At 38.2% G+C, this 25219-nt stretch overlaps 1 protein-coding gene across 1 annotated transcript in view; it reads right to left on the bottom strand.

Moving 5' to 3' along the window:
* Positions 1-289: 289 nt before the first annotated feature.
* CHRFAM7A (CHRNA7 (exons 5-10) and FAM7A (exons A-E) fusion) overlaps positions 290-25219 on the bottom strand; it is a 42168-nt gene continuing 17238 nt past the window's right edge. Inside the window, exons 3-10 of the mRNA XM_054169045.1 lie at positions 15399-15443; positions 11910-12019; positions 7964-8043; positions 6622-6789; positions 6082-6276; positions 4672-4758; positions 3610-3719; positions 290-1632 (exon numbers count right to left, since the gene is read on the bottom strand). Of these exons, the coding sequence (XP_054025020.1) occupies positions 1114-1632; positions 3610-3719; positions 4672-4758; positions 6082-6276; positions 6622-6789; positions 7964-8043; positions 11910-12019; positions 15399-15443 (1314 nt within the window). The 3' untranslated portion in view covers positions 290-1113. The remainder of the gene's footprint in view (positions 1633-3609; positions 3720-4671; positions 4759-6081; positions 6277-6621; positions 6790-7963; positions 8044-11909; positions 12020-15398; positions 15444-25219) is intronic.

Here is a 25219-nt window from a genome sequence, read left to right as displayed (position 1 = left end):
CACAGAAGTTTTGTTATTCATTAGTGCTCTTTGAATGATAAACTGAGCATGAAAGTTTTCTTGTAAAGATGTGTTATGATGACTCAACAGAAGGAGGTCTAAAATACCCTTAGCATACAACAGATCAACAATTTAATTTTGAAATTAAAACCTTGATCTCAGGATTTAATGGCTTCTTTTTGCTTGAGATTCTTCATTTATGCTTAAGCCTGTACAAGACAGTGAGTGACTTTTTCCACATTGGACTCTGGCTAACAATAAAGAGACAAGTGTGTGTGTGTGTGTTTGGGTTTTTTTTAACAAGTGAGGAGAAAGACATCATAAATCTTTCACTTTCTTCTTGATAGTTTAAAAGGTCACCAGTTGAAAGAATGTCTTTCTAGGAAGAAGGAAGAATAGTAAACACTGCAAAAATTACTGTGAAGACTGTTTAGGAATTCAGGCCAAACTTCTAGGTCAAATCCAGAAAGACACAGAAGGACAAGTTATGCAATGTATCATCTCAACTCTCAGGTTTCTAGTACCTCAGCAAATTCAGAATCATAACAAAGCTGCACATGCTCTACGTAAATGCATGGGAGGAGTTAAAGGCCTGACTGGTTATGAATGAACCACAGCTCAGTAAGAAGCAGTAACTGAAAAGCACACCGTTTCTCCCTTTTCTGCTGGTTGAGCTTCCATCTATTTGGATTTAATCCTCTTACAAACATGTTTATGATCACTTATTCAAACAGTTAAAATAAGCTGCCCTCTATGTTTATAACAAAGTCTGGAAGAAGTGACATTCCTGGCATTGCCTACCTGTTATTTAGTAATAGTTCAAGAATGTGTAGGAGACGGTGATGCAATACCCTGCCATTCTGAAGGGACTTGCAGTCACTTTACATCTCCCACAAAGAAGTGCTGAGAGGAGCTGCACACAAGCAGCTCAGGGCAAAATTCTTGGCTTTCCTTCTGAAATGGTGCTGCTCTTCCAAAAAGAGCTCAGAACCAGAGAGTGGGACAAAAGAAAGCAAACAATGAGAAGCACTATACTCATTAAAAACAAGTGACCAAACGTAAAACACACTCTTATTTGCTACATATCATACTTCAGAGAATTGTAGTTAGAAGTTAAGCAAAATCTTTAGACACAGCTTCTACAAAGTTTGGAGCTGACATTAAAATACCAATGGTACAAATGATTGTGAAGACTGAAAAGGCCATCAAGCAGAGCCGATCCACTACAGAAGCTGCAAATTTCCATTCATTGCAAATGGCTTCTTCTTCATCCTGGTCTCTGAATCGGTTTGCGATGTACCTCACCTCTTCCAGGATCTTAGCCAAATCTGGGTCACCTTCAGAGGGGTGACCACTGTGCAGCAGGTTTTCTTCATCTGTTGGTGAGCAGGTCATTCTTCCACAGATCACCCCTGAATCAGTGGTAGGTGTGCAGTGGACCCCTTCCAGACCCCTAAACCCAATGTATAGCATATTCCCATTACTGGATTGCTGTCCACTCACAGTGTTCATGTCCATACTTGATAGGCTACATCGCCGCTGTTTATGTTGACAGGCAGGACGCACCTTATCTTCCCCTGGTCTTTTCATCCTCAGAAACCAAGCACACCAGTTGAGAAGGATGATTCTCGTCTGAAAGAAAATTGTTTAGAATAAGCATATCTTCAAAGCCACTGTTTTTGGACTCTTTTGGTATTTTTGCAGCCTTGGTGACCGTCTGGTGCATGGTCTTTGTTTAGTCTGCACAGGACTTACAGAAAATGGTGCTAGAGATTTCCAGCTGATCAATTTGCCAGTTATTGAGGTGCTTTCTTATTCTAGAAGTACTATTGATTGCCTCAGGCTGACTAACACTTTTGGGAGTCTGTGCCCCCACTCTGGTGAAGGTCTCTGTAGGATTTATTTTTCCTTCCACGTGAACGTATGGCAGCCTTTTCCACTTTTGCTAGAAACAATGAATTAAAATATAACCACTTACCCAAGAAGAGTTACTTAATAGTCTTAATAGTGCTGCTTTAGATTGTAGTCAATAAATTACAACTCTTTCATTCATACTTGTGTTCTTATCTTAAATTCACATGATGTTACTATTTGGATGAAGCTGCTAAAACAGATGCTAGACTGGACTGTACCACTGAGCTTTACAATGTCCTTGCATTGCTTTCACAATAGATGATTGCAGATTTTTTTAAAAATGTAAAAATTACTTTGTTTTTGAAAATACTTAGCAAATTTAATCAGGGTATATAATTTTGTTTTCCCCATTGCATTAATGCAGCCTTGCAGAAAGCACAGGCAAGCCAGAGACTGTTCCATTTGGATACAAGCTTCTGCAATTTTTTTCAATCACATTTTAAGAGCTCATTCCAGTGTTTCTTTCCAGAGCACTAATAAATTATTATTGTGTCATACAATATGTAACTCTTACACTGTAATTAATGTTAGATTTGGTCCATTTACTCTGACTCTGGATTGCCACTCAAAGTAGATATTATATCCAGGCAAACATCCCAACCAGAGACAGACTCTATTTACATGATCAGGCCTCACTAGGAAGTGAACTGAGTGCCCGATTCAAAAGCCATTGTTACCCAAGTAACATTTAATGGACTTCAACTTCTCAGCACTAAAGCTCACTTCTCAACCTCAAGTACTCTGTTTTCTGTCTCCTATAGATCATAAAAAATTTATTTATTTATTTTATTTTTGTTTTCTCTTCACTGAAGTTCATTTTAAAGTCACTACCCCAGAAAAGGCCAGGAAATATCTCATTATCTCTTGCCCGTGAGGCACTGCTGTATGCACATTCTTTTTGGCTAGTAAGGATAGTAATAAATCATTGTTCTAGAGAGAAAAAACAGAGAGGTCTTCCCATCTTCAGTAATACCTGTTTCTGCCATTTGCTGAGTGAAGTTCAGAAGAGGGCAGAGCTAGCTGATGATGTTTCTCAATATTTAGTGTAATGTCAGTGTAATGTTCTCTGTAAAAATAGCCACTCTTAGAAGTACATTATAAAGAAAGTCTTACATGCTTATAAAAATACTCTTGCTTTTTTCCCCCACACTTTACAGCTCTTCTTGACTAGAGATGTAAAGATGAGGATTTTAAGAGCAAGTTTCACTTCCGCTTTAACAGCCATGTTTAAAAACATTTTAGGCTGTTGATGTTTCTGTATGCACAGCAGCTAAATATGTAGGCAGCTGCACAGTTCCACCTTGAGGGTAGTGTATTTGATGTATTCTCCATCAGCACCTTACTCTTCTTTCTGCCTGTTTCACTTTTTACAGCTGCAGCTTATTTGAACATCACTTCATTTATATATCAAGGTTTTAGCAAAATCCTGAGTTTTTCTAGCTCTTGTGAAGGAGATTCTGAACATAAAAGCAAGTTCAGGTATATTCTTTCTCTCTTGTTCACACACACTCTTTAAGAAGCCAGTCATACAAAACTTATCTGGGTAGCTCATTTATGATGAAGTAACATTTCAAAACAAAATGTTTAGAAAGGATTTATATGTTTGTAAGAGTAAGAACTAAACATGGATCACTAGCTACTCTATCACATTCCTGATCTGGATGCAATGGATAATGAATGAAAATCAAACCTTACCCATTTAGGCATTTTCCCCCCATCTGGATCATGATGATGGTATTGTAGAACAATAACAGTGACAACAACAGAAAGACCAACAATAATCATAGTGCTGGCAAAATATTGAGCTGCAAAATAAACAGATAATTACACAAATATACTTTGGCTGATACTGCCTTGTAGCTATTGTAAGGGGTGTTTATATGCACGCATAGTTAGAATTACATTCTTTTTCCAGTGTAATGATACATATGCTGCTTCAGGTACTTGTGAAAAATTTCTCAAAAGCAGAAAGAGTGGAGGTTGTAGCCAGGTGGGGGTTGGTCTCTTGTCCCAGGCAACCACAACAGAACAAGAGGACACAGTCTCAAGCTGCACCAGGAGAGGTTTAGTCTGGCTGCCCAGGAAGGTAGTAGAGTCACCATCCCTGGAGGTGTTCAGGAAGAGACTGGATGAGGCACTTGTTGCCATGGTTTAGTTGATTAGATAGTGTTGGGTGATTGGTTGGACTTAATGCTCTTGAAGGTCTTTTCCGGTCTGGTCTGGTCTGGTCTGGTCTGGTCTATTCTATTCTATTCGATTCTATTCGATTCTATTCGATTCTATTCTATTCTATAGATAGCCAGCCTTTAGTAATTGCCTTTGTGGAACTCAGAACCTGCCTTTTCTATGCACACTTGAAAAAATACGTCCTCTAATTTTCTTTCTCGAGTATTGTAGATACTGGCTAGTATTCCTTTTGAAAAGTCTGTCTTTCTGTTGAGCAATTACAATGGGAAGATTTAATCATATTTAGCTTTGTATTCCTAATGTCTGGCCAACTGTGTTGAAACCACAACAACTTCTCCCACTGAAAACCAACTCCAAAATACACATAAGAGTCTGTGTTTTGTTCAGAGCAGAGAGCATGGAAATTATTTAGGTGATCACACCCATCAGAGCCTCTCATTGATTGGCAACATCTTTCTGATTCAATCACAGTAGGCCATTGTACAGGTGCTAACTTCCCTTACTGCTACCTTTCATGCAGTCACTGCACTTCATTTGATTAAAAGTGAATAAAAGTTACAGTTAGCTTACCAATTAAGGGCACAGAATCAGATGTTGCTGGCATAATTTCAGCCACAAGTAACATGAAGACAGTGAGAGACAATAAAACTGTTATACCTGAAAGAGAAATGTGAAGTATGAAATCAGTTCAGTAGCTTGCAATTACAAGGCAGTAAGAAGGAGAAAATCAATCTGGACCGATCTTTGCAAGATGTATTTCCAGTGTTACCTTTGCAGCAGCGCATTAGTGGTACTCCGTTCCTGTACTGCTTCAAGTTATGATCAACAGTACTGCCAAGCTAATACCAATGCTTGCACTGACATATATTTTTAGATCCTTGTAACTGCTTTTATCACCATTTGTTAATTAGCTAATGTAAATCAAAATAATTCTCCCTGCTTGTTTGCTTTAGAAACACAATCTGATTTAGAGTATTTGAGCATATGACACTTGGATTAATTGGCATGGAATCTACAAGTGGTGTAATGCATAGTACTTCTGAAAAACAGATTTGTTGTCTTAGGCAGACTTTGAAATCTTTTGATAATAGCTGCAGGGCTCTGCATGTGGCTACGTCCAAGCAGTCTTGACTATTTGGTTATGGATTTTGACTTATGTTGCTCAGTGATGAGTTCCCTTCTTCCTGGAACAAGGCTTAAAACTCTTTTCTTGGGACCAGTCTTAAACAATAAGGTGTCATTGTCAGGTGGAAAAGGGTTTAGCATCAAAGAATTCATCTGAAAATATCAGGAAAGTCATCTTGATTTGGGAGGCTACTACTCAATTAACCCACATTCTGAAGAAAGTCAGTTTTGGTTTTAGTTTGTGACAGCTATGTTCACTGAGTGGAGGCCAGCATAGTTGCAGTTTTGTATCAGATAAAAAGTTTCCTTCCATAGTCAATTCCCATCTTAAGGATCAAGTACTTAAAGTTGTCAGATTTGTTTCACAAACCAATACTTTAATTAAAGTTTCCTACAAAAATTAGAATAGGAGCAGTTAGAATCAATCTTTTTGAGGAGACACCTTAGGCTTTTAATACAACTCACTATTAAAAGGAAATATTAAGAAGAATTCTGTTTTGAAGTGTACAAATGCTTATATGTAAATGTAAGCTTTACTCGGTAAAAGTAGAGGGTTTTTTTCAGCAAATAAATGTAAAAAACGAAATCCTGTTTCTTAAGGAAGGTCAGTCAGGAATTGTCATGCTTCTGCTTGATTGGCTCAATTTCTCCATTTCACAGCTTCAGTGTATGCTAAGGTGAGCACAAGGGTTAAACATCACACAGCTTCAGCATTTAAATAGTAAAAATAGCTCATGAGTCACAAATAGGGCACACAAGCAATTCTTACTTGCATACTAGACCTATGTAAAAAACATTTAAAAGGACAACTTCTTTAATTTTGGTCATATTTGCAATACCCCATTAAGGATTTACCTAGTGAGATCTTTTCTCCCGAGTCTGCTGGAAGCAGAAAAACTAACAAAGCAAGTGACGATATCAGTACACAAGGAATAAGAAGATTGAGTCCATAATAAAGAGTCCTACGTCTCATAGTTACTGTGAATGTTACATCTGGGTAGGGTTCTTTGCAACATTCATAAAAGCTCTCAGTTCTCTTCCCAGGAACTCCTGTGTAGGAGGGAAGATGAAGAAAACCAGAAATTAATGTGAATAATCTGTATATTATGTAGAGAATATTTATTAAAAGGATATATATAGCTTTACTTCTTTAAGCTTAATTCCCTTTTAAGTCATTTTTAACAGATAATAAAGGAAAATCAAACAAAAGATACTTAGTGAATTCAAGCAGCAATTTTGTCATTGACTTTTTATGTTGATTTTTTTTCTCACAACTGTTCTTAAGAGTTTCAAACATAATTTATTAATTTAATTTCTGTCTTCATGTCCCAGTCATAATTTCATCCATTTCAGTGGCTGCAAGTTCATGGTGTAAATAAGAAATCAGCAGCTTGCCTACTAGATCCCACTCTCCATTTGAAATATAGCCAGATATATCTGCTTCTTGCATCTGTAAGTCCAAGGACCAGCCTCCATAAGTCCAGGATCCAAACTTCAGGTTACACTTCTGAACATCAAAAGGAAACCAGCGCACATCAATGTAGCAGGAGCTTTTAAATATGCCTAGATTGGATTTGAAACAAGAGCTCTTAATTTAATTGCTTTTCCACATGATTTCAAATACCACAAGTATTTCATGTTTCTTTAGCAGACCTTGTTCTACGTTTTGCCCTCTTTTACTTGTGAAGCACATTTAACTTGAGCTGTGTCTTGACATATAAATAGCAAAAGTCCATCACAGAAAAGGGAAAGAATGGCCTCATTAATCTATTGATGGTATAAACTCTTTTTTAAACTTTCTCCATTCGGGCATAGAGTGGCAGAATATGTAGAAAAGAGTTCATCTTTCTAGAATACTGCATTCCAGAAAGAAATGAAGTGGAATATGCATTCTCTTTCTTTCATTTTTTGTGCTGAATAAAATAAGAAATCCTGAAAGATTGTGTGATCTCTTATTAGATTTACATGCTCTTGATTTATTCAGGAAAGGTAGCATCTTGACAGGCCCTGTCATTTAGCAGCTTTCAGAATTGAATTGAAAAAACCCCACCAAATGCAACGTCTTAAAAAAATCCAGGCAAACTCCTGAAATCCTCTGGGGGTATTAGATGGAAAAGCTAATTTGTCTGGAAAGCACATGGCTCTATTACAGTAGTTTCTAAAATTCAGATTCTAGGAAGAGTTAATTCTAAGAATTACGCTAATTGAATTTGGGAGCAGAAACAGTGTGCCACTGCTGTACATCCTGAGCCAGTGGTTATTTCTGATATCAAATAAATATTTGATTTATTCAAATACTTTCTTTCCAGACTAAAAATTGGTTTGATATAGCATCCAGTGATTCATTTGAAAGAGAAGATATGTTCAAGATGGTACTAAGTAACTTGAAAAATAAACATATTAATAGAAGAAATAGCTAAATTAATGAAATATTTTTTATTAAGAGGCATTACTGTGCCTTTAACAATATGTTTTTATATTAAGAGCTTTTCTTTTTTATCTTATTTTACACTTCTGAAATAGTGCATTATGACAGAAGAATTTACATAAATGCAATTAAAAATGTACCTTGTATGGTGGCTTTCATGCAAAAGTGTGACTCACATAATTCATAAAGAATCTAGGCTCAAATCTGGCATCAGATTATGCTAGTTACATAAAGTATCGAGACAATTTGAAATCACACCATACATAAGCAGTCTCAGTTATCAAAATTCATGACATGGAAAGAGAATACCTGGTGGCAGATATTGGCAATGTCCTGAAGAATTGACTAGAACATTAGTGTGAAATGTAGCATCAAATCTTTCATCAGCACTAGAACGGGGAAGAAACAAAATGGAATTATATACTCTCTGACTGACTAAAGAATATCTGAGATGAATCTGTTTTTCATAAAAGGATTATTTCTCCCCAAAATCTTGAAAATTTTCTTCTCTCACTAGTCTTCTGTGGCCTCAGAATAACTGGCCTGATACTCTTAGATTTGTTCCTGATTAACAACTGCAAGTGAAGATGAGCTACTTTATCCTTGCTGCTCAGCTATCCCTTTACATTCATTATAGTGCCTTGGTTCTGTTATTTCCATTTGGAAAAAATCCTCTGAAACATCTGTACTGAGGAATCTGTCCTCTTCTTTACATTACCAGCAGCTAATGAATATTGAGGAGATGAATATTCCAATACATCATCCTACTCCTTTGCATGGGTGAACATTACTAATACATGTCATATACATGTATTAGTAAACATGTCATATGTTTAGAGCAGCTTCAGCTTTGGCTTCAGTGAAAGAGGAATCCCTTTACCCTGTTAGAAGTAGCAGTGTAGTGGTGCTGGCCAGGACTGCCCTGCTGTGCCCTTCCTGTAAGTCTCTACGAAGGAATTGTAAGGTTACTTAGAGTTGGCAATTATGAACTGACAACTACTGCCAAGCAACAGATCTGATGCTATGACTCCAAAATTTACCAGACATTAAAATTTCACATCGGGGTCACCATTTGTTGTATTATAGATACTCGATTCACCCCAAGCACAGCTTCTAGGACAAGATGTAAGCAGGCAAAGACATTTATTATGTTATACAGCAAAGTTATACAGTCTATCAGAAGGCACATGTGTCACATCTGAATTGGTTCTTTTCTACTGGCATGCGTGTAATTAAGGCATACAATAGGCTAAAATAACAAAACAACATTTTAACACATCCAACCAAATTTTGCCTAATTTCTCTCCTCCAGTTACAATATGTTTACATTCTTCTCCGAGTCAAAGACTAAACATAGCCACATAACCTTCTCTAATTTGAGCAAAGGCAAATCTTCCCCAAAGCCTTCCAAAGCTATCCAAAACCAACTCTTCTCCCACAATAATTTCTAGATGGGAAACAACCTATTTTCAAATATTGACATGATGAAATAAAGGCTCTTTTCCATAAAAAGTTTAATTTGCTGACTTTCACTTTATGAAAGATGTTTAGATTACTTACTATTCCAATGGATATATACTTAAATAGTACTGTGCTGTATTTCACAGTTCCCATTTACTACTGCAAGTTTTTGTGGTAAGGTATTACAGATCTATATATTCTTAAAAGTCCTATGTCTAAGTATTCAAGAAATTGTCATAGCTATTGAAATTGGTGCCTCAATTAAATTGCACAGAATGGACTGGGATGATACTAGCAGTGAGGTATCTTTGCATCTCAAAATTATTTCAGGAACTGCTGTGTTGAGTTTGCATCTGATGGCTGTTGGCCCTGGTTATAGACAGACTCTCCTTTCTTGGGCTTTCATTTGTGCAAGGAATAAGCAAAATGGGACATAGGCTACTGTACTTTGTTGTGTTGTTTGTGGTTTCCAAACAGTCACCTTGCAGGGATGGGTTGGCGCACAGGGTGAATTCAGTGCCAGCTGCTCTGGGGCAGTTCAGAGGAGATCACACAAACCCCAGGGTCTGGCTTCTTGCTGCAGGTTGTGCTTTTGTTGCATCTAAAAACCTGTGCTGTCTCTAGGTTGATTTAAACATGACAAGTGTCTTATGTCTCTTTGCCTGTTAGTGGTTTAGTATCTCATAATTTTCTGATCGCCTTCTAAAACATCATCAAGAAAATACAGTAAGACTCTGAAATGGGGGGAAAGTGAAATATTCATAATTCTAGCTGAAAGTAAAGAATAATAAATGTAGTTCTCCAACAGAAAAACCTTTATTGAGATGCCAGGTTTTTAAAAGAAGTTCAGTATTTTATATATTCTGATATAAATTTTGTATCTCAGAAGCTAAAAAACCCCAATCATTATTTAGTTGTCGTTACTTTGCATTTGATTTTCTCCTTATGTATTTCAAGAAATTACATTTAAAAAATATCTGGACTAGTCTGTGAAATATGCAGATAAGAAAAACTCTAAATCCAAATAATCACTTGCCCTCCTGGAGTTGTACTTTTTCCTATGGTGACCAGAAAGCTCCCAGTGTTGAAAATTTTGGCAACTATTTATTTATTGAACTCTGAAGACAAGCAGAGGAGTCTTGAATATTGTGTATGTAGCATGAATGGATTCCGGCCCTGAAGGGGAAAAGGTGATTCAATTCAAGGGCAGATGAGTTAGTGTAGGCCACTCTCCTTCAGCTGCACAGCTCACGGCTGGATTCTCTGTGTTGCAGCTTCTCCAGTTAGTTGGAGCACTAATTGTTGTTCTTCCTCCTCATCCTAGCTGCCTGTTTTCATGAGATTTGTAAGAAACTGGTACTGCTAAGATCTCTACTGGTTGCACTGCTAAATTGGGCAGCAATGGATTCAAAGGATATTGGGGAAAGGGGCAACAAGAAAGATCACACACAAACATGTATTCACACAGACATGCATGCACACATGTGCATAAGTCTTATTTCCTTAGAAAACCACACTTCAAGTTCTGCAACAGGTTTCCGTGTCAGACATGGACAAGTAATTGCTTTTAATTGAAATTAATAAGAGCAACAAGTAGTCTAGTTTAGGACATAAAAACATCCATGTCACAAATGCTGTCACCAAGTGCTGTTGCCACATTATTACAATTCAACAACACCAGTGACATTGATCATAAAGGTAATCATCAAAAGGCAAGAGGGAGCTGAACTGCAGCTGACACGTTCAGTACAGCTATTCTCTAGGTCTTGCTGCAACAAACAGCAGCTCCTGAGGTGAGGAAGGACGATCAGGTTAATAAACACAGCAGGGTTCTCATTAGACATATGGCAGAGAAACAGATGAAAAAACCCATCAGGAAGACAAAAGCTTTATGTCATCTGCATGGACAGAAGAATAGTGGCTACCATAAAAGAGCCAGTGCAAGATGAACAGAGCAGAGGTAAGGTATTTCCATTACTTAGGGAACAGTACATAGGCCCACAACAACTGCAAGAAAAAGGCAAGTTGTAAAAGAGCAGACAGCTCTCAATGCTTCATCTTTTTAAGCTAAACTAATTCCACAGTGGGAACTACTGGCCAAAGAATCTCTCAATGTCAGCCAAATGTTCTGCAGTAGAATGATGGCAATCTGTCTGTCCCTGAAATAAACCCAACTCAGAACAGATAGCTTGAAGAGGAGAGCAGCAAATATTGTAGCTATTTTTGTAGCAGGAGGAAAGTGACATCAAAACTGGACATGGGAAAATACAAACTTGCTTATTTACTATCCTGCCTCCAGTGAAACCCAAAATAAAACTAGACAAGCAGTCAAAAGTCAACATTCAAAATGAGGACATAATTTAATAGGAAATTTCCTCTACTGGACCATTAAACACAGAGAGAAATGTTTTGGTTTCTAATCATCTCACAAACCCCAACTAGGTAGGCAGGGAGGGAGGTGGTAGGGAGGATGTCATTATTTACAAATTATTTGCAAATACAAATTTCTGTTGTGTAGATAGGACACTGATAATTTTCCAATATTCTAAACCCCCAGAAAGTTAAGGGAAAGTATTTTAAAGGCTAGGCATTTTTATGAGATTATGACATCATTTGCCTTGCCTTATCTGCAATTGAACAGGGCACCAGATAGCCTCATCTAGGCTCCCTTTTCCATGTGAGGCTGGACCAGCTCATCTTCCAAGGTCCCTTCCAACCTGAGCTGTTCTATAATTCTGTGATATTTTCTTCTTCCTCATATGAAAAAAGAAAAAAAATAAATAAGTGAGTCTACCTGTTATAGAGAAGAATATCTGGCTTCCAGATCAGTCCATCAGGAAAACGGACATTCTTCACTCCTGGGTATTCAGACACATTCCACTGTAGATAATGATCTGTCCAGTACTAAGACAGTACACACACACAAAAAAAAGGGAAATCAGGCCAGCACATCCCCTGGTTTACTGTAGTTTTCTGGGGCTGCAGAGCTTGAAACAATAGGTGTTTTCTTGTTAAAGAGATACTGTCTAGCTTCAGGCAGTGAAATGTTTGGACAGTATGAATTAGGTGACCTAGAGCTCAATGGAAAGCATAAAGATTACATTTTCAATTCACACTACGGTGCACGTAACAGCCTACTAAAGATTTGGGGTCCTTATCTCAGATGCTAATTTGGGATAGAACAGATTTGCTTTTACAATTCATACATTGACTTCAATAATGTTTATTTTCATAAACACCTTTGTTTACTGTTGTGGCAAATTCTCAGGTTTTAATAACTTGACTGTAGACATGAGGTAGAGCAGCTGATAGACCCTGCTGTCAGCAAAAACAACTGAAATGGCAGAATGGGCATTAGCATAGAAGGTCTTGGCAGCTCCTGTGGCCTGAAGTTAGGCAACCTGTGAGGCAGATGCTCAGCAGCACTGCACTGTTCCACAAGCTTCTTTCCTGGCTGACGCTTCACTGGATGCATCCACCCTGTGGGGTAGCTGTGCTCCCTTCAACCTGCCCTTGACTACCAGCACTGTCAGGGAGTCTGACACAGCCAGACCATCAGGGTTTGATCTGTATTTATTGTTGCTAAATCCCCCATACTGCCATTCAAACATGGTCATACACAGTCATAAAAAACCCCACTGCCCCAACGTGCAGGCAGCTGAATACTGTGGCAGCTCTGGCAAGCTGGTTACCTTCCGAGAAATACTAGGCTGAGCTACTGTATTTTCCTGAATTAGCATTGGCTGATAAGATGTAGCATAGGGTGACATGGAACAATCCAAAAGGTGATAGAAAGCTTTAATACTAAAATCTGTGTCAGAGATAATGGTAAGCAGATTGTATGGTTGCTCTGTTTAGCCAGGTATACGAAATGCTTATCCATCCAGCTGGACAAGAGCTGCTTCATTTTGTTTTAATTTTAGGAGCTACAGTCTTCACTGTAGCTGAAGTACATTTTATGCAGATTAAAGCAGCAAACAGCTCAGGGTACTTGGGTTAGTAGTAATCTGTGTGACTAGGCAACGCTCCTGCTGTAACTTAGATGAGGTTAGAGATCTTGATACTGAACAGTATTGCCATGGAGACACTGGTCACGATCAAAGAGTCTGCATGTATAAATGCTAGATTTCTATTCCCCTTTCTCTGAGGTTAGTTTTTGCATTTAAGTATTTCAGTGATGGTTACATAAAATATATTTAAGATAAATGGCTGATTATGCACACTTATCAAGTGGAGAGGAAAATTCAGGGAAAAACTTATTTCAGACCATTTAGCATAATAAAATGATGTATGTTTGCCTTAAGCATGCTTTGAATCTGCCTAGCATACCACTAATAGACAGTTAATGTGCAGACTTCTCTCTTTTTTTATAATGTGTACATAAGACAGGAAGAATGGCTGCATTTTTGGTAATAATCATGGGATCTGATCATTGCAGTCACATGTTCCACATGCTAAGGTGAATAAATCAAAAGAAACATAGAATATATAAAAGAATCAGGAATTTTCTGACAAAAAAGAATAATTTTACAAATCTCAAAAAGAAGAAGGATGCTATGGGACAAAAGAGAAAGAAACAGCATTTTCTCAAGTATGAATTGCCATCAGTTTTCCTAGTAAGAAGTGATAGCAACTCTTGTTCAAAGCCCAAAACTTATGGATTTAATCCTACTGTAAAACAACCTGTAAACTAACATGGGGTGACTGCTTCCATGCCAGCCTTTCTTTGTGAATAAATGGAATAGTCACCCTGTCCTTTGCAGGTCATCAAAATAGCTTTTCATTTGTTTCCTAAGGCCTACCAAAGTGCTCTATTTAAAAAATGTTAACAGTAAAAGAAAAAAAGAATACATTTCAACTGAACTAGCTGATTAAAGAAACTGAAAGGTGTAAAGTTTCAGTGGAAGCTGGATGATTATTTTGAATAATAAAACATTTCTGTAAACCTTTACTTAACCCAAGCAATTCAGTTTCTCTAGCACAGATGGGAACTCAACTAATGGCAAATTCTTCTCCTAGATGCTATGGCATGGAGAAATCTCCCCATCTCACCCCATCTTTGTAAAGCACAAACATATGGTAGAAATATTTTGTGGAGCCATTAGGAGCCCACAGAATGGTAGAAGCATCTTGTCAGAAGCATCTTGTCTTAATTAAAACATGCACAAAGATAACCAATCATATTGGAATAAACTTGTGTAGGATGCTTTGCTTAGGAGCAGCTCTCTTGCTGCTCCTTTCAGAGATGAGAAACTCAAAAATACTCTCACAAAGCTTGAATATTTGCTATCTGATCCATTTATTAAAAAGTGAGTGAAACTTAGTCCTGCCCAGCATGCCAGACATGAGTTAATGGTAGCAAAGTTCTCCTGCAGTGGCAATAGTTATGGTTAAGTACTAAAAGAGGATGTGAAATTCTGTGACAGCTGTAGCAACTAAACATTGCAACAATAGCTAAAATAAAACTACTGTTTGGAAAACAAACACCCTATATGGGCAAAACAAACTGGAAAACCACAAAAAACTGTATTGTTCCCAGCTGAACATCAGGAAACTGAACTGATCTTCCAGTACCCATTTTGGTCATGTAACTGAGATACAGAGTTTAGAGAAGTAATATACAAAAACCTGTCATGTTCCCAGTTAACTTCTGGTGAGGAAATGATTTAAACAACAACATTTTGGACTATGTGGGAACAGCATGGACATTTTAATGCAGTTTCTTAGGGAGACAAATAGCAAAGTAAGTAGGATGGTAGAAACATTCAGTTACAACAGTGGTAGCAGCTCTCAGGAGATAATGAACCTCTTTGGAACCCTTTCCCCCTGTATCAGAACTATCTGATGATTTTCAGAGTGCCAGTGAGAACAGCTATTACAGATGAAAAGCATTTCTTGCATGTATAGTGCTCTTTCACAGTCTAATGATTTACCACAACATAATGGAGTTCTTGAAAAAGCACTTGCACTTATAGTTACTATAGCTGGGATTTTTAGGATGCCATTATCTTAGGACAATCAAGAGTTTAGGGTGACTAAATAATCTACAATGAGTTAGAAGCTTACTTAGATGTAGGGACTCAAATTCAGAAGTTTTCAGAAATACCTGAAACATCAAGATCTATAACTCACTCAGCCTTACAGTTTTCCATTCCATTTAATTTTGTCCACCGAGTAGCAAGACACAGAACAAATTCTTGAAGCTTTCCTAAACTTCAAACTACTCACCAGATTAACCCCAAAGTCCAAAGGGGAAAAAAACATGATTTGTTTCAAAACTTACCATTTGTAGCCAGATGTTTGTTGTTAATACTTGGTTTTTTTCATCCTATAGGAAGGAGAAGGAGAGGAAGAAGTTAAAAAACAAAAAAATCCCACCACATCTTAGTACTATACAGAAAAAACACCACTGGTAAATATATTTGACTATTGAAAAATAGCCAGCTGTGCTATTTCCTCTAACCTATTACTATAGAAATTTTCACAAGTACTGTTTAATGTATTCTGTACTACTGCAGTCAGGCTATTTCCTGTGGGTATCTTTCTTACCTGGATCTCCTTCCTTAATAATCTCAAAATGCAAAACAGGTTACAGTAGAGGTTGCTTGCTTTGCCTTTGTTAGGAGCAGGCCTCTCTCTAATTAACATTACACAGCAGATGTATTCAGGGAGTAGAAAAAAAATACTGAACAAAGGAAGTGTGACTAAGCTCAGATGTTGTGTATTGAGGTCATATTGAGTAGCTCCTGAACAGGCAAGTAGTATCACTGACATCACTGGAACTACACAAGAAGTGTTGTGTTATCTTTCCCAGAAAACTGTTGTCAGGCCAGAACATTGTACTGTCTCAAGCAGTTCCAATGTTAACATCTTCCCCCTTGCTTCCTGTGACTGTCTGATGTAAGCTCAGGTGACACAACAGCCATCTTAATGTTGCTTTAATTAAGAGTTTAGTTCTTCACTTCTCAGGCTAACATTGGTGACCTTATTTCTGTGGAGGTACTCTATCAGTATCCACCTGTGTTGCGTAAAGCTAATGAAATATACTATATATATTCTTCACATTAAATGCACAATCCCTGTTCCAACACTAGTGAAAGCTGCAGTTACAGTCTAAGGACATGTCATAGCAAGCTACAGTCTAAGGAAATGTCATAGCAAGTTCCAGTCAGCTGTACAGCAGCAGCTGAACTTCAGTGTTGTTCCTAAATACCAGAAGTGGCCAAACAACAAAAATAACAAAACCAAACCCAACAACAACAACAAAAAAAAAATTTTGTAGGAAAAAGAGCTTTCTTTTTTTCATAATACTCTTTACTGAAGGTCAGTACTCTTTATTCTTCATTCTTTTGCTGCTGTTTGGTGGAGTTCTAACTGAATAAAAGTCTTGAGAGACCTTTAACTGAAGCTATTTTAGAATGGCACAATAATAAAAAGATACACAGCATGTGAAATGGGATTTTAAAAGCAAGTGAAACCTTTTGAGCAGCAGCATCAGTAAATACATGGCAGTGGTACTAGGATGTGTATAATCACAACAAAATGTACAACAAACACACAGATAAAAAATCCTAGGTATAGATTGATATTGTGCATTAATGTCTGCCTTCATATGCACATTCCTCCCCTCCTTTAAAATGAAAAGAAAAATACAAAGCACAGACCATTGCTAGTGATTCAGCATTTTTCCTCTCCATTTTCTGCTTCATCACCTCCATGAACCTTACTTTAAAAAAATATTTCAAGTGAACAACTCATTTAAATAGCATCCTAGGGAAGCAGGTCCCTTTAACACTTTGGATTAAGCTGCACTGAATTAATGTGCTGAAGGCATTGCTGATGATGTCAGCCCAGCAAAGTAGTAATTAATTTGCAATAGCATTTGTTATTCTGTAACCATACACACATTAATCTGGGGCCTCTCTCAACAACCTGCTTGTGGAGTTTGAACACAACAAAACTAGTTTGCATGGGAACTTAATTCATTAATTAACCATCATTAAGAGATAATTTATTAAGAGATAATTCATGCAACCATGTGGTATGCTTGTTCCAGAACTATTGTCTGAACGGCATCTACTCCTGCATGGTTAAATTCTGAGTTAAACTCACATTTTAGTCTGAGTGTGATCTCTTTCTGCATATAAATGGCCTCAGCCTTGGATTACTGATGGTTCAAAAATTCCATTTTCAGTAGCAGGAAAAGATTGTACTAAACTAGAATGCTGCTCATGCTTAAACTATTGGTACTCCATGGGAATTTAATTTGAAGACTTGAGCTTACAGCATAGTCAGATGGACTATTTTAGGAATACCACAAAGGACTCTACCAGCAGGCATCACAGAACTAGGCTAGAGAGCCATCACTAAACAGTCAAAGTAGCAGTGCTGAGGAAGATGATAAGACTTCCAATTCAGCTGTGCTGCTGGCAGAATGTTTCATGTGCTGCCTGGGCACATGACACAAAACACGGCAGGTTTGCCTAAAGGAGACTCTGCAGAGGTATTTTGAAAGCCAGGAGTTACTCTGCAGTATAATCCTTCACTCCAAGGTGGTATTGACTCAAAAGTAATTTGTACAATGAAGACAAGACTTCAGTGAAGATGCCCCATGCTGTTTTCCTAGCATTTCTTTCTGTTAAGTATTTAGAGCATGAAATAGTATATTTGAACAAAATAACTCCTACTTGGATTACTGTAGTTAAAGTTCTATCAGTGTTTGTATCAGAAATCCCACCATTGCTCCTTGGCTATAAATACTTTGCTGCATCCTGAGACTTGGTTTATAGTGGTGGGGTTTTGTAGTGTTTGTTAGAGCAAATGGTTTCCAACATTTTAGTCATTATTGGATTGATTCACCTGTCACTAGAGGAAAGATTCTGATTTTAAAGGGTTTGTCCCTCTTTGTGGTCCCAAGTGAAATTGGTGAAAGGTGAGGCAGGAGATAGCCTGCAGAGTTTCTCCCAGCTAGGACAGTTTTATTGGACACTTGTTTTAACAAGTTTTACAGTGAACTGTATTAGCAGAGTTGTGCAGTATTCCCCATAGAATAATGATGAGGCTGGAAATGCTTCATAAAAATTCACCAGTTCTTGTCACTCTGCAGTATTTTGTAAACACTTACTTATAAAAAAGTGTTGAATACAAAAGCAAGGCAGCTCCTATTGCAAACCTCTTCTAATATAAAAGAGCAAAGTAAAAACACTTCCCAATATATTCCAAGATGCTGAAAAAATTAGTCATAGAATAAGACCAGAAACTACACTGTGTTGTTTGGATGAATGGGGTTTTTTCCCTACATATGCTACTTTATGTTAGATCCTGGCCAAGCAGCACAGCCAATGAAGAGTTGGGTTTCATTCATGCAAGGGGAGGTGGGCAGGAGGCTCCTTCTATCTGCTTGAGTCATATGTGTAGTCATGATCTGTGAGGGCAGATGGCAAATTGCTACTGGACTGCTCATCACAGTATTTCATGGCAGTGTAGTTAATGAAGGGAAAGTAGCTGACATCAGGGAGACTTGAATGTTCCTTCCTTCATTTCTGAAGGGAGAGGTAACAATTTCTGGAAATTATTGAAGGGAATTGTACTGTCTCCATTCTTCCAGTTTCCATCTCTGGTTTTGTCTGTCTCTTCAATTTAAACAGTTGTCATGGGTGAAGTTCAATCTACTGCTGATATTCAATCCCATGCTGCTGTCATGTCAGCTTCAAAATGGATGTGCTGGCTGGAGCAAAGTATTATTGGCTTGAAGTTCAGATTGTAACATGAGAGCCTTCCTGTTGTGGTTGCTGCTTTTGGGTTCTGGGTTTTTGGGTGTTAGCTCTTTTCTGCTGAGATGGCAGCCAGACAACCCTAGCTTGGGATTTTAGCTTGCTGGCTTTCTGCTTGCTACTGCTTTCTGCTGTGCCTTTTCTGCAAATAGGCTAAGGTAATTGTGCACCATGTTATCTCATTTCTATTAAACTCTAATCATACCTTATCTCAGCTCTTTATGTCATCACAAAGATTTTTTTTCTGTGTGTTACTCCCCTCACTTCTGTGTTGTAGGGAAAAGACTGTGTTAAACTAGCACAAGAGTTTAGCAGACTGATCACCTTTGAAAACACAGTATCAGATTCTCATATTATCCTTCCCCTACTCTGTCTTCACCAGAATATATAAAAGAAGGGATGAAAATTTGATGGATTTGTGAAGGACATTAAGCTGGACATTACAAACTTTGTATGCTGACTCTCAAAGGGATGTCAGGACACCTAGTATCCACATTCCATAGAAAAGCTATGCAGCAAAAAAGAAAGAGAAAAAAGAAGTAAAATAAGCCTGCACACCTATAGACTGGCATGCAGACACTGACATGCAGCACCTAGCAATAAACACATACTTCCCAGAAGATTTGTGTAAAGTCCTGACTAAGACCTGTTAGTTCCAATTCCTGCACTTCAAATCCCAATTAGTTCTTTTAACTGTGATTGGCTGAATCACATCTGAATTACAGAACAGGTAATGCCTTTCAACTGGGCTTCAATCACTGTGAACCTTAATAGAAGAACTTGCTGAAACATTTTAAAGACATCTTTTGTATTAGCAGTAGTGCTTGGTTCCTGACTGGTACTCATAGTAAGACTGAAGTTAATAATTGTAGTCTGAACTTAAAAATGGGCTGGCAGCCAGTAAGAGACACATAAGGCACTCTTTATATAAATTTTCACATTTGTTTGCTTGAGTGCCATTCTACTGAAAACAGCAGGTTAATCAGTTCATTAGCTCTTATCTCATTGTGTGAACACTTGCTTATTAAACATTCTCAGAATCCTCTGATCCACAGTGTCACATTACTAGCACCTAATGATGTTTTTTCCCCACAACATTTAAAGTCGTTATGTTTCATTTTTGTTTCACACAGCTTGAGATTTTCTTCCTCTTCCTTTTGAAAGTCATGCACTGATCTCACTAAACTGTATATAGTGAAAAAGCCTGGATTCTTGGAAAACTAGTACTGAGAGGACCAGCTGGAGTTTGAGTTGAGCACTCATAAAATGGCCAGTTGACAAAAGGTTGATGCTGTGTCCATACCTTAGGCAGCCATAGTGACAAGAGGAGTCTGAGCTCCTTGAAACTTATGGAGAATAGTGAAGGGCCTGGACTTCTCCATTCCTGCTCCTTATGGTGGTACACACCAGCAGCCTGTGTCCAGCTCCTAGCAGCAGCATGTGGTCCACTTTCACCCATCTGGAGCCCATATAAAAACACCTCAGTGGCTTTGCATTCTTTGTAGCACTAAGTCAACATGGGAAAAGATTGCAGTTATCCTCTCCTGATGTGCTAAGGTTAATGGTAAACTTTTGTATTAAAGGTGGCTCAGAGCTTCTTAGTGATGCAGGCAAAACTGAGTTTTGCTTTCTTAGGAGACAGTATGAAAAACAGTTACTTTAACAAACTAGCCTGATGAGTCTGCAAGGACACTGAAGACTGCAGCCACTTGCCAAGGACTATGTCTAGTCATCCATAGGTGGGGCAGTAGCTGCAGCAAGACTAGATCTTGAAGAACACAGTAGAGGGTGCAGAGTCCAGCTACCCTGTAATTGGTGCACATTCATTACCCCTAAAGCCCAAGGCATCACCTACATTGCACTTGCCAAAAGGCAAGATTAATTAAAATGCAAATTTGGATGGAATTAAGGAATGTTTTGGGGGAGGGCAAGTTGCATAGAAATGAAAAGCTACACACAAAGTTGGCAATGTGAAACAAGATTTTTAGGCAACATGGAGGTGAAGAACTAAACAGCTTACAAGATTTGTGAGATGAAAGAGGTTTAAACTCCTGATCCCTCTTCCTCACCTGACTTCTCTTTCACTACAAAATTACCCTTCACTTCTCCAGTAGTCAGCAATACACCTTTCTATCCTAGTAAAATGTTTTTGATGCCACATATTTCCAATTATGCAGAAATTGTGTATGAACAGGCATTACCAATGCAGAAAGGAAATTAATAATATTCTATGATCCAGCCTGTGAGGCTCAACCCCAGGAAGAGACCACAGAATACTTCTGATTTCTTGAAATAGATGGGAAAAGTGCAAAATGGTTCAATAGTAAGTTGGAAGTGGAAAATACTACTTTTCTGTTTCACTGCATGTTTCTGGAGACCAATTCAAACACGTTTATATTTGGTGTTCTGCCCTCCTGTATCAGTGAGATTTTCATATAAAAACAGAGCTCTGACATCCATAACTTCATCTTGTAGTGGTACAGCCCACTGCTGGGAAGCAGCACTCCCTCACAATTACAGCAACTATTGCAAACTTTATAGAGTTTAAGATAGTCTGTCTTACTGCACTGCCCAGTCAGTATGTCAGTGTGTCAATCCTGCATGACTTGACCTTAGGCTTGTGCTTTCCTTAGGCCAGCTTGCTTTACATCAGCTGCAGATTTGCCCTGATTCTCTTTGTGCTAAAAAAAACCTGAAAGTTACTCTTCTTTATTTTTCTACTCAGCCATTCCATGGTACTAGTGACTTTAGTGAAAGCTGAAGGTATTTAGGGCATGACCCTTTGTTCTCTTCTACTTCAAAGCCGAATTCAGTCCTGAGGCACCTTCACTGCTAGTATGCTATCTCTGTCACTTTTTCACCTTCCAAGGCAGACTCTCTCTGGCTCTTTCAGACTTTTAGGGATAGGGTGTTGTAGATGTGCTTGGGATTTAGCTTAATATCTTCTGTAGCATTAATGTGAGTTTTGAAGTTAAATCTCTGAAGTCCATCCTGAAAATGCCTTCCTTACTTTGTATGCTCCTTGACCTTTGAGGTTCTGTTTTGTTGTGGTTTGTGGGTTTTTTTAAATAAGGAGTTACAATCTTAAGGTAAGCCAAAATGTGGGTAGCTAATTAAAGTGAACTTTGGAAAGAAAACTTACTTTCTATGGATCTCTTAGGTTTGTTAGATTTATAATGTATGGCATATGAATTGCCCTTCATACTTTCTACATGCTGAAGGTCTTTCAAATAGGGAACTGCTCTGCAGAATTGCTCTTCCTTACAGAAAGGTGAGTTTTGTTGCTGGAGATAATACAAACTGGTACAGATTGCTGCTACTAGCCATTCTTCTTTCTTAATACATTGACTATGGACAGTAAATACAAAGAGAGGCAAGACAATAAATTCTGGGATTAACTGAAATACTTGGGAGTTGTACAAGAAATAGGCAGTTTCCCTGTAAAGAGACACCCTTCTCGCTCTGCCCCCTGCTTTTGTTCATAGTAAAGTTTGCTGAAGGTTCCCCAAATTTCTAGCCAGGAACTGTGCAAGGCAAATCTTTGGACTATTCCCAACAAAGCCTGCTGTCCTAAGGCTCTTCTATAATCTTTCAGGATAGAGTGGCAGTGCTATTAGAAGTAAAAAATCAGCCTCTTCACATTGTGTGAACAGTGCAGCACAGCTGAGCAAGAACCTGTACTAGAATGTGCAGCTGGAAGAGAACGCAGCTGAAGATTATTTGTGAAGGAGCTCAATCATCCATGCAAAGTGTTCTGGTTAATGACTGCTATATATATTGGATCAGTTTTATACACAAAAACAGTTTATAAATATTTGTAGGAGAGGGCCACTGTTAATCCAGTGAAGTTTCCTGCACAAGACAGGTGGGATTAAGGTCTGACTCTGTGCTCTCATTCTATTTATTTCTTGTTGTCATTTTGTTTAAGAACCATGACCTATATTCAGTTATTGTCTGACCATATTTACTAGAATTATTTCTTGTACAAACTAAGGAATGTGCCACGCTTGCTGTAAATAATGCTGGATAAAACAAACATCCCCACTCAAGCTACCTCTCTTTAGCAGACAGAGCTCTGTGACAGCCTCATCTTGCTATTAGTTCCATTGTGTGCAGATTCTCACCTTCAAAATATGACCTCTTTTCATAAATATTTACCTAATCAGAGCATAATGTATAAAGTTCTGTCCTGATAGTTTTCAGTGTGTCCCTTACGTCAGGAACATGTGAAATTTTGCAGACTACTTACTGTCTTACTGTCAACAGTGCCAAGTGAATACGGTGCTGCCATTGAACTATTACACAGCCTGAGAGTTTTCAGCCCTGCTATAAATATCCTTAGCAGTGTGGTCTTAGCACATGTCTGCTGACATTAGTGCCACATGTTTGCATGTAGTAAGGACAAGCAGAAGAGACAGGCTGAGGAACAGTTACCACAAACAGAAACAAGCATCTACTGTTGGGTGCAGAAGGGTTCTGGGACAGGACACCTTGCACCTATGCAGAGGCACAAGCTTTAGCCATGGTGAGGCCTGTTATGGTGAGCTCCTGGTTTCATATTAGTGGAAATGGTAGTCTGCAAGTCACTGGGCCACAAAGCAACCAACAGGTGGGAAGAACGGAATGAGAGAGGAGGAGAGGAATTCCTTCTGGTGTGAGTGGTGGAAAGATGCCCTGAACACTAGACTACATACAGTTCTGGTCTGTATTCTAACACTTGAGCCAGCATGCATTTAATGCAAGGTTTAGTCTGAGCATGTCCACAGTTACGATTCAGACTTAGTGACTGTAGAGCTTGACCTGCTTGTAGGTCCTAAAAAAATGAAGATCTTCAGGTCTTGTGTTCTGCATGAGTATTGAAGCCTGGAGTTCATTTGTCCCATGCATTCTTCAGGTACACAAGAAGAAGGGAAACCAAAGAGTGAGGAAGTAAACCTGAATACAAAAGACAAGAATGATTCTACTTATAGCTAAAGTTCTGTGGTGTTGTAATGGTTTCTAGAGTTAAAATGCTAAAATGTTACTAAAGCATTCTGTGCTGCTGGGATAGGAGCAGATAACTCATTTTTGGCTTTTTGAATATCTCAGGGTTTTTTCTTTAAAAAATAGGAAAATGTCCCTTGAATATTACCTGGGTTAAGCTTGAATGTGGAGTATGAGTTGGGGAATTTGACTGCATTGCTTAACTTAATTCAGATAAAATTCTGAGGGGGGTTGTTTGTTTTGTGGTTGCTTTGGTTTTTTAATTGTGCTCTGTGTGTTCTATTTTGCAAGTCTGAGAAACCCCAATGGTTTCTCCATACCAACTAATTTTACATGCTTTTGAAAGAAGCATTTCCTCTCTCCCCAGACATCTTGCTTTAAAAGAAAAGTGAAGCTTGCTCAAAACATACACAGGTCTTCCCAGATGGATGTAAATCTTACACAGCAAGAAAAGTGCTAGAGAAAGAGCAGGGAGAAGCCATCTTCACTCTGGGCAGAGCATCTGTGTGAAGTCCCTCCTTAAAATGTGGGAAATTTGTTTCTCTTCTGACAAATTCTGGCAGTCATGCTTGCCACTATCTGTGATAGGGCTTTTTCCTGGCAATGGGCTTGAGATGTGTTTCCACCAAGCTTCACAGAAAAGAAGTGGAAATTAAAACTATGTGTAGGAGCCTCGTGGTGTTCTCTTTCTGCTGCCATAGGGATGTAATTGTAATAGTCTTTTTTCTGTTGATTTTTTTTTTAGTACATCATTTTTAACAAGAGATTGTACTTAATTTGAACACATTTGCCTTTGAAAAGACAAGCAGGGATTGGACATATTTTCATATGTCCAATGACATATGTTCATATGAGCAGAGTACAACATAGCCAATAACATACTTCAGTACATCTTGTGTGAAAAAAATACTCTTTTGAAGTGCAAGAGAGGGAGGTGGAGGTTGCATGTTTTCAACTTATCTTATGAATTCCTGTGATTCACCATAGGTTTCACTTAGTTCGCATTAAATATAGCTTAAAGTGCAGTTACATTTATTGTAAGCATGCAAAGTAATAACTGTTACTTTATTTACAAATAAATCTTGATTCCATTGTATTCCATGGCAGATTCCTATTGAGAGGACTGAAACTTTGTAATGTTAAATACTGGCTCCAGGTGATGACCTATCATTGCCAGTCTGACACAGGTAGGTATCCCACATTCAAACACATGCTGGGTTCTGGGAACTACTAACCATTTCACAAGCCAAGAGGGAACAACTGAATCCCATAACCTCACTCCTTAACATTAAAATGAGAGGGAATCAAAGCTTTTGAACTTGATTTAATTTCCCAGAGGTTAGCTGCA

This window comes from Dryobates pubescens, chromosome 17 (assembly GCF_014839835.1).
Source record: "Dryobates pubescens isolate bDryPub1 chromosome 17, bDryPub1.pri, whole genome shotgun sequence".
In the NCBI taxonomy this organism is placed as follows: domain Eukaryota; kingdom Metazoa; phylum Chordata; class Aves; order Piciformes; family Picidae; genus Dryobates; species Dryobates pubescens.
The sequence above is the reverse complement of the archived record's forward strand: the minus strand, read 5'-3'. Positions and strand labels throughout refer to the sequence as shown.